General features: G+C 43.8%; 1 protein-coding gene across 1 annotated transcript; it reads left to right on the top strand.

Annotated features, from left to right (window-relative positions):
• The first annotated feature begins 3744 nt into the window (after positions 1-3744).
• Positions 3745-16130, top strand: cavin4a (caveolae associated protein 4a). Its single transcript, XM_003452789.5, has 2 exons — positions 3745-4359; positions 13664-16130. Exons 1-2 carry the CDS (start codon positions 3952-3954, stop codon positions 14240-14242), a joined length of 987 nt encoding a protein of 328 aa, XP_003452837.1. The 5' UTR covers positions 3745-3951; the 3' UTR covers positions 14243-16130.
• Positions 16131-16539: the final 409 nt, after the last annotated feature.

The raw sequence follows: 16539 nt of genomic DNA, 5'->3' as shown, positions 1-16539 counted from the left end.
AGAGATGCTGCCACCCCAGCAGACCACACCATAAAAAATGGCTGAGGCCACCACAGAGTCATAGAAGGTCTTCAGGAGTGGGCCCTCCACTCCAAACGACCTGAGTCTCCACAGCAGGTACAGCCTGCTCTGCCCTTTCCTGTAGAGGGCGTCTGAGTTATGAGTCCAGTCCAGTTTGTTGTTCAGATGAACACCAAGGTACCTGTAGCTGTCCACAGCCTTGATGTCCATACCTTGGATGTTCAGTGGTTGCAGTGGAGGATGCTTGTGCCTGCGGAAGTCTACCACCAGCTCCTTGGTTTTACTGGCATTGATCTGGAGGTAGTTCAGCTGGCACCAGTCCACAAAGTCCTGAGTCAGTCCTCTGTACTCCTTGTCGTCCCCATCAGTGATGAGGCCGACTATTGCAGAGTCATCAGAGAACTTCTGCAGGAAGCACTGGGTGGAGTTGTGGGAGAAGTCTGCAGTGTGGATGGTGAAGAGGAACGGCGCCAGAACCGTTCCCTGTGGGGCCCCCGTACTGCAGACGACCCTGTCCGACACACAGCCCTGAGTCCTCACATACTGTGGTCGGTCGGTGAGGTAGTCCAAAATCCAGGTAGTGAGGTGATGGTCCACTCCAGAGTTCTCCAGCTTGTCCTTCAGAACCGAGGGAAGAATGGTGTTGAAGGCACTGGAGAAATCAAAGAACATGATTCTCACAGTGCTCCCAGCGGTCTCCAGGTGAGCGAGGGAACGATGTAGGAGATGAATGACGGCATCATCCACTCCAATGCCAGGGTGGTAGGCAAACTGAAGTGGGTCCAGTGATGAGCTCACAAGGCGCCGAAGCTGAGCCAGGACCAGCCGCTCCAGGGTCTTCATCAGGTGGGATGTCAGAGCCACCGGCCTGTAGCTGTTGAGGTCCTTGGGGCGTGAAGTCTTTGGCACTGGAACAACACAGGAAGTTTTCCAGAGCTGTGGGACTCGTCCCAGCCTCAGGCTCAGGTTGAAGAGGTGCTCCATCACCCCACACAGTTGGTCCGCGCAGGACCTGACGACCCTCGAGCTGATGCCATCTGGACCCGCTGCCTTCTTGGCTTTAATCCTCCTCAGTTCCCTCCGAACCTGGGTGGTTGAGAGAGACAGGCTGGAGCCTTGTGTTGAGTGTGTATTGGATGCTGTTGTTGGGGGTGGGGAGGGGTGAGCAGGGTGAATAGAGGAGGTGTGAAGTGTCTGAGGTGTCAGAGGTGGAACAGCAGCAGTGGGGGTGGGTGAGTCTGCAGCCGATGTTGGAGACTGCCTCATGGATGAATCAAATCTGTTGAAGAAATGATTCAGTTCATTTGCCCACCTCACATCCCTCCCAGGCAGAGAGTTCTGATGTTTGTGGCCTGAGATGGTTCTGAGGCCTCTCCAGACTTCACCAACGTTATTTTGCTGAAGCTGGTTCTCCATCTTCTGCCTGTAGCTGTCCTTCCCATTTCTTATCAGTCCCCTCAGCTCTCTCTGCACCCTTCTCAACTCCTCTTTGTCTCTGGATTTGAAGGCCCTCCTCTTCTGCTTGAGGACGGCTTTAATTTCTGGGGTAATCCAAGGTTTGTTGTTGGAGAAACACCGCACAGTCCTGGTAGGTACGGTGTTATCCACACAGAAATTAATATAGTCAGTAATGCATGTAGTAAGGCTGTCGATGTCCTCTCCGTGGCCATCACAGATCACCTCCCACACAGTGGACTCAAAACAATCCTTAAGAGCCTCCTCGCTCTCCTCCGACCATCTCTGCACTGTGCGGGTGGCTGGTGGCTCCCTGCGCACTAAGGGCTCATACACAGGGACAAGGTGCACCAGGTTGTGATCAGATCTGCCCAGGGGAGGGAGAGGTGATGAACTGTATGCCTCTTCAGCATTGGCATACAGTAAGTCCAGTGTTTTATTGTGTTTTATTGATGCTGCCCAATCCCTCTGAATACCACAGTTCCTCCGAGCGAACTCTTCCTCTCCTCCTGCTCAGCTTGAAAGTATATGTAAGGAGTCTCAGTATGTTGTCGAAATGCCTGCCAGCCTCATCCTCTGTGTTTCTGGTAATGCTGTCCAACCAACCAACCCTGTGATGTGGTCACTGAGCCAGAAAGTTTCTATTACACAAAAATCAATTATAATTTAACAAGTAATCAATTTAAATCCCAGTTTTTCACAAAATGAATTCCAACAATAGTAATTATTCATAAAACTTGTTAAATTGTCCTGTTATGTCCTCTTTAAATTTGTGCTAATGACTAAGAAAAGCTATTCATAATTAACAGCGACTCATAAGATGTCCAGTCTTTATTCATGCTTGTTTCCTTCCCACAGACAGGCTGCATTCAGCTAATGTCTGTGTAAGTCTGTAGTGAGTAGTTTTGATTCATAAAAGGAGTCAAGTGCAAGTTTGACATGAAAGCGTGAGTTGGTAAGTTCATAAATTCTCTTTCGTTCCATTTAAAAAACTAACAGCAAAATAAGAGATAGCAGTAAATGCACAGGGGGTTAATACTGTTAGTACTGAAGGAGCCAATCGCGTTCTTTGTGGGCTGCATCGGTCACATTTCTAGGGAGGTGCCCGTCAGCTTACAGTATAGGGTTTCAGAGCGGGGACATGCCTACTACTTTATGCAGAAGCATAAATCTCACATCGCGCTCCTACATACAGATTTTTTTAATGTTAGGCCCTCATTTCTCCAAATTTTGACAATCTGGGATTAAGAATAATATTAACTCTACCTGATGTAAAAATTTCATTTCCAAAAGGTCAGTTTTGCTTTTGTCTAAAGTATAGCATTGGGATAGAGATAGGGTTATTACCTACAATGAGTTAGACCTCAGAGGGTTACATCTGGAAAAATTCCACTTCCTGTTCCGACATGTGAATCAATAGAAAGTCTGGACTGTAAAAAAAAAACAAAAGCATGTTTTTTTTCTACAAAAAGGTAAAATTTGTGTTCAGGAACACAAATCAATGGTTACATTTTGTGAGTATTTCAAAGACTGCTGTGTTCTCAGTTTGCTGGTACATGATGAAGGAGCTTTAAGCGAAGGCGTATTAATTCATAACACCCATTTTTCACCATGTCATTGAAGGATGAAGTGTAGCCCGCGCCTTTGGTTTCATGCTGTCAAACTGTGAGGCAAAGAGCACTAAATACAACATATTAACACACGTGTGCTGCACACTGAACGGTGCTCGGACTAAATAAACCGCTCTGTGCGGTGCCGCTTCAGAGGACCGGGTGTTAAAATAGTGTCGCTCTGATACTCCTCCTCGCGCTCTGGAACTGTCAGTCATCTCTATAAAGAGCCTCAGATCTGAATCTCAGTCAATGTTTGGACTCTGTCGTCCTGGGAAAGCAAAAAGGGCAGAGCTGCAGTGTTTAATCCCCTAAACATTCCCGCGCTGTGTAATCACACCAGACAACTGGGACTTCGCTGCATCTGCCCCTGCAGGCCTGCAGAGTGACTCCTAAGCTGTTGCTGATGTACATGTTTCACAGCTGCTGGCGTGTAACGTGTGTGAAACTGACGGAAAATTATGAATCAGTCTTGTGTGGGGCTGGCATCGAAAAGTGGGACTTGAATGGGAATTTCCATCATCTCCTGCTTTGCATTTCCCAAAATGTCAGAGTGTCGCCTTACAAAGAGTTTTTATTTTTAGCTGCAGGGGGGTTTTGTGTGAGCACTGCTGCTCCCCTCTAAGTTTATCACCTGGCCCACATCCCGATGAGGACTGAATCAGACTCCCTTTGGATCTGAAGCCTTTTTTAAAAGCAGTAGGTGGAGTTTGCTCCTCTCTCCCGTCCCCAGACCTGAGTTTGGGTTGAAGTGCTTGGTGTTGCTGCCCTGGTCTCCCTGCCGGTAACCCCAACGATCCTGGTCCCATTCTGCACAACCACAACTTTTACTACAACTTAAGTTTGAATCTCAGGAGTCCTGATAATGGATCAGCTCAAGTACCACAGCGCAGGCGTCCAGGAGAAGCTGGAGATCGCCGGGGTGGAGGACGAGGCCGGGAACCCCATCAGCGCCCTGACCATCCTGTCTTTGCTGGAGCGCGTGGCCAGCATCATCGATAACGTCCAGTCCTCCCAGCAGCGCATGGAAGAGCGTCAGCAGGATCTGGAGAACAACATCAAGACCATCCAGGGGGACGTCCTGAAGCTGGCGAAGGACCACACCGACACCAGCGGCACCGTGGAGAAGCTCCTGCAGAAAACCCGCAAAGTTAGTGCCAACGTCAAGGAGGTCCGGACACGTGTCGAGAAGCAAAACGTCCGAGTCAAGAAGGTGGAGTCCACGCAGGATGAGCTGCTCACCCGCAACAAGTTCAGAGTCGTCATCTACCAGGTCAGCAGAGTTTCTCAGGGTCGGATGTTTAAATGTTGACTTTATGAATTCTGCCCATTGAACACATCACAGCGAGCCTGTGGGTTATTGGCTTAACTGCAGCGTTTAGATAGATTCTCTCTTAGAAAGACTTAAACTGTGGGTCACACAGTGACCCTTTGAAGACTTAAATGGACACAATTAATCAGTAAAAACCGAAAGAAACCAAAAATATATTAAAGGGAGGCTGAACAACTGCAGCTAAATAACAGCAAAGTCAACAGTCTTCACTCAGTAATTCAATAAACTAATTTAATTATTTATAGAAGAAGATTCATGAGCCAGCCAATCAGAATACCTTTAATTTTTTACATTAGAAACTGAATAGAAAAGTAGAAACAGTCATCTTTGGGGTTTTAAGTGTCACATTTCAACCTGACAACGTCTGATTGGAAGATGTTGGTACTAAAACTATCTAACTGGTACTGGGCGGTCAGCAGTAGCACAAAGTCTCTCTGACTTTTTCTGACGATGACCTCATCAGGACTTAAACAGACTTAGTTAAACAATGAAAATAAATAAATTTTCAGGATGGGAAATCAGAAGAGTCTCACTGTTTTCTAGAATTTCTCACAAAAGTTGTTGAGTTTGTTGAGTAATTTTCTGAATGATGTCACGTCTTGAGAGTCAAACAGTGATATCTTGAATGTTTGGGAGCCATAAACTCTGTTCTTATTAGTGCAAGCTTAATCAAATGACCAGCAAATAACTGGCACAGGGTGGTCGATGAATGTTCAATTTATAGAGTAATTTCAGGCTTTATTAGACTTTAAGAGGATAGTTAAGAATAACCACCACAGCAACAACTCGCCAACCAGTATGGGAGTTCCCCTTTTTCTTTTCCAGTGTCCAGTGATTGAAAGTGGAGTCACTGACGGTCTCTGCATGACTGAGACCTAATGTGCTTTATTGGGACTGTATCTCATTATTCCAAAGAGGCCAAAGCTCAACCCTTAAATTTGGTGTAAAATGGCTCTTTTGTCCTTCGGTGCTGCAGAGCTGATAAAGAACATTAGTTAAACGTTGAAATGAGTTTAAAAAACAGATAAAATCTGAATTTAGTCCCCAGAGAAGATTTCTGAGGTACATCCAGATTTTTGTTTATGAGGAACTGGAGAATAATTAAGCATCGGAAATGAAGTAGTCTGTGGCAAGCAGCAAGATCTTAACTGCATGAACTCTGACTCGGTTCATTAACCGGTGGATGCAGGGAGAGGGGCAAGCGTCGATGTGAGGAAATGAAGGGCGGATTAAGTTCAAACTCATAAGAGCCCTCGACTTCAAAACATTGGCAATTAATAGAAAGGCATCCTCGTTATGTTGAGAGGGCGCACTTTCATCCAAAGTGTGGGCGACCTTAATCAGATCAGGTGGATTCACTTCAAAGTTTTAATAAGAAACTCTCGACTGAACTCTTTAATTTAGAAAGCAAGGCAACATTTACAAGAATAAAAGCTCCTGTCAAGTCTTCCCTGAACATAAAGGGCTGGAAAAATAAAGCTAAACTATGAGCGTCACTTCCAAGGAGACATGATATTCTCTTTAAGGTCACAGAGTGAGTCCGAATGCTGTGAAACACTCGTGAAGAGACGGCAGCTGGTAACCGCAGTGCGGGGGGATTTTCTGCTGAAGGAGTTGGTCGGATGATGGACAGAAAATAAAAAAACATTTCTGTGAACTGAAAGATTTATAACGCTGATCAAAGACTCGGTGTTCGTAGCTGCAGGCCTTATCAGTTCAGCTTTTGTCAGATGACAGCTGTGTCGGATTTTAAATCTCAATCAGGAACATTTAGACTGGAGTGCTTGACTGTTTGTTTAGTGATGGTGCTAACAATCTGTAACGTGAACTTACAGTCTTGTGTTTTGGCCTCGTTAAAAGGATCACAGACTCGTACACGTCACCTACTGACGCTTCAATTCAGCTTTATTTATACAGCGCCAAATCACAACAACAGTCGCCTCAAGGAGTTTTATATTGTAAGGTCGACCCTACAATAATAGATACAGAGAAAAACCCAACAATCATATGACCCCCTATGAGCAAGCACTTTGGCGACAGTGGGAAGGAAAAACTCCCTTTTAACAGGAAGAAACCTCCAGCAGAACCAGGCTCAGGGAGGGGCGGGGCCATCTGCTGCGACCGGTTGGGGTGAGAGAAGGAAGACAGGATAAAGACATGCTGTGGGAGAGAGACAGAGATTAATAACAAGTGTGATTCAGTGCAGAGAGGTCTATTAACACATAGTGACTGAAGAAGAAACACTCAGTGCATCATGGGAATCCCCCAGCAGTCTACACCTGTTGCAACATAACTAAGGGAGGATTCAGGGTCACCTGGTCCAGCCCTAACTATGTGCTTGAGCAAAAAGGAAAGTTTGAAGCCTAATCTTGAAAGTAGAGATAGTGTCTGTCTCCTGAATCCAAACTGAAGACAGGCCTGAAAACGAGATGAATAACATTAGACTACAGTACTTTTATTATTACTACAATGCACAATATTGTTAATGTGTGGACTTTATAGAAGTATTTCTGTGTCATGATGCTTTCTTCTACTCCACTATATTGTGGATGAAAATGTACGTGTCATGTATTTTAAAGCTTTAGTTTGTGCTCTTTACACTCACCTGTCCATTTAATAGGATCATAAGTTATAAGATTTAAAGTGCAAAACATAGTGTAAAACATGGATGTAGCCACGTTAGCCTAGCCATAGCTCCAGGTAGCATCATTGTGTGTCAACTAGCCGGCTCACTGATCCTCCAAACGCTGCTGGTATTTCTGTTTTAGTTTGTTTTAAGAGTACTTCAGTCAGAGCGCAGTACGTCATCGATCATTCACAGTTGGACCTATTTATTTGGCCTGCAATGACGGCGTGTTTAGCCTGGGTTAGCACAGAGACTTGAAACACTGGGAAACCTTTAGCCTGGTTATTTCTGTACAAAGACAAGTAAAATCCAAAGTCTGCGTTTTGGACTGAATCACAGTCATGCTGTGATAAAATAGAAACCAAAGCCTGAATTCTGGTAACCTAAACTTACACAATAATATATAACTCCCTCTAAAACTCAGTTATGTTTCTGTTGCATGTCATACAGAGGTGTTAATTAATTTAAAAACATACTAGAATTTCCTCCTGAAGCTCCCTTGACTGTTAAACCTGTTTCTTGTTAGAAAAGTACATGCATGTATTTGTCTTGGGAATTTATGAAAGTGTTAATAATTAACTAATAAACACTTAAAATTGGATATCATTTTGAGCTGGTATGTCCTATTTGAAGCCAGTTAAAGTCTTAAACTGGGCTGACTTCAAAGACAGTTGACTTTAAAGCTCGTTCTCACTGGTTGAAACTGGAGTGTTTGTGGTTTTTTAGTGTTTTATGTCAGTTTCACAGATTTTTCTTAGATTTATTTTCTTGTCGGATTCACTGTATGAGCTTTGCAGAGTTATAGAAGTGACTGACATCAGATCACAGTGAAATGAGTCCGTTACAGCTCTGATAAAGAAAGTATTTTGTGCCTGTAATCAAAAGCAGCCTTCACACATCACACATTCCAGTGGGAAGCTGTGGGATCTGCCCCGCTCTCGTTTCCATGCAGCTCTGCAGAGATAAGTCGAGCAGTGAGTTGCAGGTCTGCTGTCCTCAATAATGTCTTCAGACTTCAGAATAGTAACCGGAGCTCTGTGTGTGCTGCTAACAGCTGCTGTGGATCCGTGACAGAGGGGCCTATTCTGGGATCACAGCGTTCTCCCTCTTTGCCGGCAGGGACAGGCCATAAACTGCTGTCAGCCAGAGTCAGGCTCTGATACGTCAGCTTATCACAGCGGTCAGGATGTGGCGAGAAACGAGGCGTCAATCAACCTGACCGGCTGCTAAAAAGCAGCCAAAGAGATGAAGGATAATAGAAGATGAAAAAATCCTGTGAGATGAGTCTGTATTAAAAAAGAGACAGGAGGGCAGAGGGTTATGGACTCGACTCCAACTTTGTTTGGTGCGTTTTGTTCTTCTCGCCTGCATCGTCCACCGACAGCACATTTCACAGTTCGAACCACTGAACTCGTCTTCGGCCTGCTGAGGCCTGTCTGTGTTTGACGGTGAGTTTGTGAGCAGACACAGTTTACGGTCTCGCAGAGCGAGAGAGTCAGAGTCCTCCAGGTGTCCAGGTCACATCTCTGCACTGCTGCAAACCTGAGCAGCATTAGGTTACCATAGTTACAGTATATAACAAAATGCTGTGCACAATTAAACTGTGGAAACATTTGGACCTTTTTATCTCTTTGAGGTTGTTTCAGAAGAACTTTTACTCTGAAAATAACAAAAAAACCAGTTTGTGTCTGTAGTTGTTCGTTTAATGTCTGCTTGAAGTCGTTTTCATGTAGTTTTTTGTATCTTTGTTAACATTTTTGTGCAGTTTTGTGGTCTTTTTGTGACTTAGGTGGACATTTTGCATGTTTCTATGATCATTTAAACTCTTTTTTTAAAGATACTTTTATGTTTTTTTTATGTTTTCAAGCAGCTTTGCATGACTTTGGTGTGTTTTATGGGTTTTTGTGTGTTGTCTTGTATGTTTTGCATGTATAACTGTTTTGCGTGTCTTTGCGGTCAGTGCTTTAATTTTGTAATTTTTTCCATAATTTGTAAAAATTAATTTTGTATCCTTGCATATATTTTTTTGCTATTTTTTGCGAATGGATGGATAATTTGGGGCGGTGTCTTTTTGACTGACCATTTCTCCCTGACTGTGTCAGTGGACGCAGTTACAGGTTGCTATAGCTGCTAGCCGTCTGCTTGGCTTCACTTCATCTATTCAATCCCTGGTTTGCTGTTGGAGCATTTTTAATGCAGTATTCTGACCAGTAATACGGGCGCTATGCAGTAAAAACTGTGTTGATGAGTGAAACAGTAACATTTCAGTACTCTCTTATTTGTTACTTTGCGTTAATTACCAGTTATCTGTGTCTGTGTGATGAACTTATACAGTCTATGAATGTAGATCCCAACCAAGCTAGCTAACATTAGCGGCTAACTTAGCACTTAACTACATTTCTGTAAAACAACATGGGAGCTGCCAAAATGCTAACATGAGGCTAAAAAATGTCCACAAACCAGTGGACCGGCTTCATGTTGCCTATGTCCGTCATTCATATACAGTTTTTACTTTCCAGTGCATCATGGGTAATGCGCGCTCATCATCTTCCTCACGAACCCTTTAACCCTTTCTGACTGATGTTCATTATTTTTGCCTTATTTGTATTAAATCATACAGCAGTTCCTCGCTCGATGACCGCACCCCAGGCCGTGTCCGCACATGGACGATGAAACTGAATGATTCATAACTGTTGTGTTGTGCGTGTCCCCAGCTACAGTACATGAGATACTGCTGTCCTTCTTCACAGCGAGCCCAGCTTTAGCTCAGTCTGGTCCCGGGCGGTGCTCTCTGCAGACAGTTGCAGTGTTGAGTTTCCACATGACCGATGTGCTGTCGTTATTCTGAGGCCTCCCTTCGTCTCCTAATATAGAGCTTCGGCTGCGGCCGTTTAACCGGGAAGCAGCGAGCGCTTTGTTAGAGACGCTCGTCGCCTCGCCGGCGGCTGAATGATGACGGGCGGAGGGTGGGCAGTAATAAGAAAAAGATAAATGGCCGCCGGTTTACTCTCAGGGCCGCTGTGGCACGCGCAGCGGACATCAGAGGACAATGTGTAATTTTAGAGGAGGAGTTGATGGCTTTTAGTTTGTGATGTTTCTGCAGGGAGACGATGAGGAGTAAACAAACACGATTAAAGGAGGTCACCCTGCTAACAGGAGGCTAAGGCGCCGCTCGTGTTACAGCAGGAGGCTCTTCAAACGCCACAAATACGGCCCAGATCTGAACACGTACTCCCAGCTTCACTGTGCAGCTTTGTTAACTACGACAGGCGTCACAGTGATAATCAGGACTTTGTTTATTTTATTTCTTTGTTTCTTTGTGTTTATTTTGCATCCAGTCGTCATGTTGAAGTAATTTAATTTGACATTTTTGGTAACTGTATGTTCATTTAACTTTTCTTGTTATTTTGTTTCTATTCTGTGTCAAGAACTTTGTGACATTTTCGTGTAATTTTCTGCTTTTTTAAGGTACTTTTACTTATCTTTGTGTTTGGTGTGTCATTGTGTTCTTTTATTCTGTTTTGTGCTTCTGCAGGTTTTTTCCTCTCCTTGTGTTTTTTTTTGTGTCTTTTTGGTCATTTTGTGTATCTTTGAGGTTGTTTGTAATCATTTTGTGCCTCTCTGCAGACACTTTTGGACTCTTTGTGGTTCTCCGTGTTTCTTTTTTCTGTTGTCCTTTGCATCTCTCTGCTGTGATCGTCTTGTTGTTCTTTAAATTGTTCAAGTGATTCTTGGAAGTCGCTTTGTGTTTCTTTTTAACGCTCACTAGAAGCTGACCCCTGGCCCCTGCTGCTACACGTGGTAGACCCCGTTCATGATCTAAATGCATAAAGGTTGGGATTAGAGTGCCGCTGAGTGTGTTAACATAATTAAAAGCTCTGATGGTTTCTCTCCGTTTCTTCTTCCTCCTTTACCGGCGAGGTTATTAATACACACTTCAACCCACATTCCCTGCTGGTGTAATTATTGTGTCATTCACAGCGTGTGGATACGCTCTGACGACTCCGCCCTGATTAATGAGTGTCATCGTCTCAGGTGGCCACGGCTTAATTAGGATTAATTGGCTTTCACATCCAAAGTCACCTGTAGGGCGCAGCAGGTGGAGCAGGCCTGCGACGAGCTTCCTCCAGCGGTTGCTCTGTTGTGTCGGCCATTCGGAAGAGTAAAGAGGAGAAAACAATTAAAACTCTTGGTCGCTGTAAAACCCGAGGACACACGCATTAAGGGGGCCACTGAACTTTGAATGTGAGACATTTAATTCTTCCTATTCTCATTTATTTTAGTCATCAAATTCTACTTCTACTGTCCGAAAATACAATAAGTTAGTTAGCATTAGAAAACTAGTAACAAATCAAGCATCTTTACGGTTTTTAGCACCTGAATTTAAACTGTTTTTTGTGCCCAGAGCTAACCAAGCAGTTTTTGACAACTAAAACTAGCCGAGATATTTTTAGCGCCTGAATTGAGGCGAGAAGTTTTTGGCAAATCTTTCAGTAGGTGAAAGCTAAAGTAACAGATCAGCCCGATATGACGGCAAAGCGTGACACGGGCACGTCGGTCCATCATGCAGACGCTACAGTAACAGCAGAGGGACATTTTATTTCAAGCCACCATAAAAATAATCGCAGGAAAGTGTTTTAACTCATATTATTAACATATTAACTTATATGTACATGTTAGCCACTTAGCTTAATCTTTGGCGATTAAGGACCCTGGAATGTACTTCAAATGAGTTTTGTTTACTACCAACTTCTGGGCTTTAAATACACTATCGCCCCCTGCTGGTAGTGCATCTTCTGCGTGCATGTTTGCATGTCTGCTACACATTTTTCCTTGATCATCGGATTGAACAGAGAGCGTAATGCTCAAAGGTCCAGACTGGGATCAGTGTCTCGTGGGCGTATGTCACCACCGCCCCTCGTCTCCTGACGTGGACGAGCTGTTTCTTGGTGGATGGTATACTGCAGCCACTGTTTCACATGTGAGATGCTTGTCTGACAGAATGAGATGAGAAGTTGTTTGAATCAGCTGTGATAACAGTCCAGTCCAACGGGGACCAGAATTCCGACTTCACCGGGTGGTGTGGTTAGTATTTCTGTGTTCCAGGTGTCGTTCCTGCCAGCCGCTTCCTCGGTTACTCGCCATGTGCAAAAATAGAAAAACTGGATCTTATGACGCTGCCGGTGTTTTCAGAGCTTGTAGGTTGAGTCTCACAGAGTATCTCAGAGGAATATCGAGTTTTCTCTGAGAGCTCCCTTCAGCTTCACGAGCAGCAGAGTAATTTATCCTCAACGGATAGAAGAGACAGATGGATATCAGTTTCAACTGCGTGTGTTTATCCAGAGATAGACGAGGCGCTTTGCTAATGAATGATGACTTCTGCTGCAAAAGTGTAAGGAGTCAACCAGATTTAAGATTAATGACCACTTTAGATGGATAAAAATCAAACTCCAGATCTTTAAAGCACATTTGAGATGGATGTCTGTCCTCCACAGATGCAGACGCTATAACTGGATATCTGTTTCACCTCTATTCATCCAGGACAGAAATAAGAAGTGTTTTAGCCTGACTTCAACTAAAGTAACCCTCTGAGGTCAAAGTATAAGATTTTACACCATGTTTGTTGGCTGCTATAAACATCCAGGTTTCGGGATATTTCCAGTCCCTTGGTTGCCAATTCTGACAGCACAGGGTTAGGAGGTAATGGTCGTGTAATGTTGACTCATGCCAGGTTCAGATCTGTCTGTTACAGTCTGGAGTCACAAAGTAAAATCAATGTGGACATTGCTGAACATGCTCATGTTGCTCAGCGTGAGCATCATGCCAAGATCTTCTGTGTCCTTGTTCTGGTTTCGTCTCAGCGTTCCCACCAGCAGCAAAGGATTGATGCTCCAGAGGTGATCGAGAGCTAAAAACAGCTGAAATTAAACAATTATTGAACGTAGACTCATCAGGTGGAAACAAACAAGACTCCAGACTGAAGTTGTTCTCATCATGCTGGATGTAGAAATAAGTAACTAGTGGCAAACAGGTTCTCCCTTTTCTAATGAGGAACTAGAAACAAAAGCAACATTACGGGTCCTGTTGGGTTGTTTCTCATAAAATCAGTCTAAAGAAAATAAATCAGTTATTTCTGTGGGAAGTTTTCAGGGCTGAACAAACACATTTAAGCTCAGTTAAAAACTGTAACCACCAAAGTGTCATCAAGTTTTCTGTCTGTAACATAGAGGAGGAAACAAAAGCAGCGGCGCACAGATGTTTTCATCTGTTTTCTGACTGCAGAAAATTTCAAAAAGGACATTTTGGTTGAGATCATGTGACCACATGGGATCGCACACTAGTCAAAACAAGCTGGAAGGTCTTCTTTTACCTGCATTTTGTTAACAGCCTCATCTTCTAGTTGTGATTCCCTCTGTATCAATACAGACTAATAATTTAACACTGGATTCAGACTGTTGTCAGTCGATGAGGTAGAAATTAGATCTGTGCATCTCTAATTGAGTGTTGAGATTTTACACTCAGCAGATGGGACAGTAACACAGAATCATTAAAAACAGGAATAATAAAAACATTCGATAATAAAGCTCTAATATCTCTAATATATCATTTAATCTGCAGGGTGAGACAGAGGTCCCATCAGTGGCCGTCACCAAGTCCCCCAAAGGACCCGGCCTGGAGGGGCTGGATATGGAGCCAGACTCTTACGACGTCCCCGCCGACCTCTCCTCTGATGAGGAGTACCTCAGCCTGGAAGAAGCCGACCCCTCGCGAGCTGCTCGACTCAAGAAGTCGGTCATGAAGAGCACGGAAACACTGAAGGCCGCCTTCTCAAAGGAGAACATGAGCAAAACCAAAGATAACCTGGGCACCAGGTTCCACCACCTGGGCGAGAAGGTGATGCCGCCCGAGCGGAGGGAGAAGATGCACCAGGCCGGCGAGCGGCTGAAGCAGTCTGGCGAGCGGCTGAAAGAGAACATCGCCAAGAAAGCTCCGAGCAAAGAGGCTTTCCGCATCAAGCTGAAGAAGGAGAGAGCTGTCGCCGAAGGCCAGGAGGGCGCCGAGGCCGAGCTCCAAGGGAAGGAGAGCAAGCCGGAAGAGGGGGTCACCTACACTGAGGTCGCACTCGAGAGCAAGAGGGAGGGGCCTGTGGAGGAAGCTGGCGCCACCCGGATAGCAGAGGAAGATCACAGGAAGTAGAAGGCCCAAAGTAGGACACATCAGAGAGAAGGTCTGTGATTGGTCGACATCATTGAAGGACATTTTATTTGTCTGACTGTTTAAAGGAGGAAGTTAATACTGACACCAGAAAATTCATCAGAATATCAACTGGTTATTTAAAAGGTTCGCTAGATATTTAAATCAGCTGATGCACGGAGACAAATTCAGGTTTCTTTAAATAAAAGGTCCATAAAGTGTGAAAGGTGCAGATGAGGTCGAGGTTTAATTGCACAACGTGTTTGAAGGGAAACGAAAGACGTCAGATGGCGATGAGAAATACAACGGAAGTTTAAGATTTTTTTATCGGGATGTTCATATACAGTATACATATATATATATATATGTATATTTACACAGGAGGGGTAAAACTGGCCTCAGCTGGTCTCTGAGAAGCCTGGTGGGAAAAGACACCAACACAGAGTCGATGTCAGGCTGGTTTCAGTGTGCAGAGGAGGCGACATCAGCCAGCGCTTTAACTTTAAATAAACCAACGACCTCACAGAAGCCACTGAAAAGGTTTTTGAAAGTGTTTATGAGACGTGGTGCCAAGCAGGAAGTGACATATCCAATTTTAGGAACTATTCGTCTACAGACTGTACATAAAGGATGGACAATGCTGTCTTGAAGCCAATGCAGTACAAACCTGCATTCTCTGACCAGCAGGGGGCGCCTCCCCTATAAGTAAGCCCTCAGTTTCAGGGGTTTGTGACCTCACTGATCTCTTTCCAGTTTACTTTAAAATCATATTTAATAAAACATTTTTCAGAAAGGAGCTTAAATCATTTAAAGATGGTTTAAAACCGTTTAAAATTTAGTAAAAGTGTCAACCGAACATGAAGAAGAACACAGGAAGTGTTAAGGAATGTCAAACATAGAGAGAAACTGTAACATCAGCAAAGTATTTAGAACTGGAACGCTGCCACCTTGTGGTTAAAGTTTTCATTAAATTTTGCTGTCAGTTTTTACAGAAAGTACCTTTAAATCTCAGCATGAACCGGTTAAAGATACATGTTGTTTTACATCTTTGTTTACAGCAGGTTAAATATTTAAACCGAGTAACCCGTGTTTTCTTTGGCTGCATCATTCCACAAAAAAACCCCAAACTCGCCAAACGGACATCTTTTTGTTTGTTTTTCCCCTGAAACGACATCAGAAACTTTGGGATGTCCAAGAGAATTTAAATAAAGTTTGATTAAAGCTGTCAAACAGGTTTCATTAAATATTTGCGAGGTGCAGCTTTAGGTTTAATAGAGGAGCAAATGCAGGAACTGGTGCTAAAACTAATAAAAAGTTTGCATGGAGTTGAGAGCGATGCAGCCCCTTCTAGCTGTGACATTAGCCAGACTGTAATTACTGTCTGAAATTGAATGTGGTGGATTTGAGGCGGTCTGAGCTCTGGTGTTGGTGGCTTCAAAGGTTTGTGAGAGATTTTGGCGTATGAATGTTTTATTTTTTGCTGCTTGATATTCATAGGTTCTTTTGAAGTTCAGTGAGCACGCTGAGTTTATTCTCCTGCAGTGATTACTGAGGTCGCCGCCTTCATCAGGATCACAGGATTTAAAGTTTTCCACGCTTCAGCCATCAGATACTCTTTAGAGGCTTTGCTTTCATAGCGCTGTCGTGATACATTAGTGCTGTGCCTTATTTTGAAAATACACTTCCTGTATATCTTACTACTTATGCTTCTGTGTTGCTGAGAGAGTTTAATGCAGTAGATTATATTTAGACTCACTTCTTGGTTTTCTTTTTTCACTTTTGATTACAGCTCAGCTTCCATTTTTACAATAATCAGCCACAACGATGAAAAACAGCTGCCTTTGTTCACTTTGTTTTGTTTTTGTATAAATAAAGTTCTTGTGAAACCTTGTTGCTTTTTCTTTCCTTTGTTATTAAACTTTTATTCATACAGCGTCAACACACAGTTTGGTCAAGTCAGAGCTTCTAATTATGACCGAGAGGCAAACGTCCAGGGATGAATAACAAAAGCTGCAGTTCCTCTAATGTCCACTAGAGGCTGTCTCCAGCGATGACTCGGTCCCATTGACTCCCAACCTGATACAGGAAACATGTCTGTTTACACCTGCACAGGTGTAACTCACCCAATTAGATTTTATTTAGGCTTAAAGTCAGGACCGATACTTTGCACTTTTTTTATTTACAGGGTTTCTACACCGTCTCCGTACCCTATTCAGCCACCTTTACGGTAAAACACTACATTTAAATGTGTGACACTGTAAGAGAATGGGAAAAACAGCACCGTGCTTTCTTCTGTCTCC

Source organism: Oreochromis niloticus, linkage group LG18 (genome assembly GCF_001858045.2).
Source record: "Oreochromis niloticus isolate F11D_XX linkage group LG18, O_niloticus_UMD_NMBU, whole genome shotgun sequence".
Lineage (NCBI taxonomy): Eukaryota > Metazoa > Chordata > Actinopteri > Cichliformes > Cichlidae > Oreochromis > Oreochromis niloticus.
Note: the sequence above shows the minus strand (reverse complement) of the source record. Positions and strands in the feature narration are given on the sequence as shown.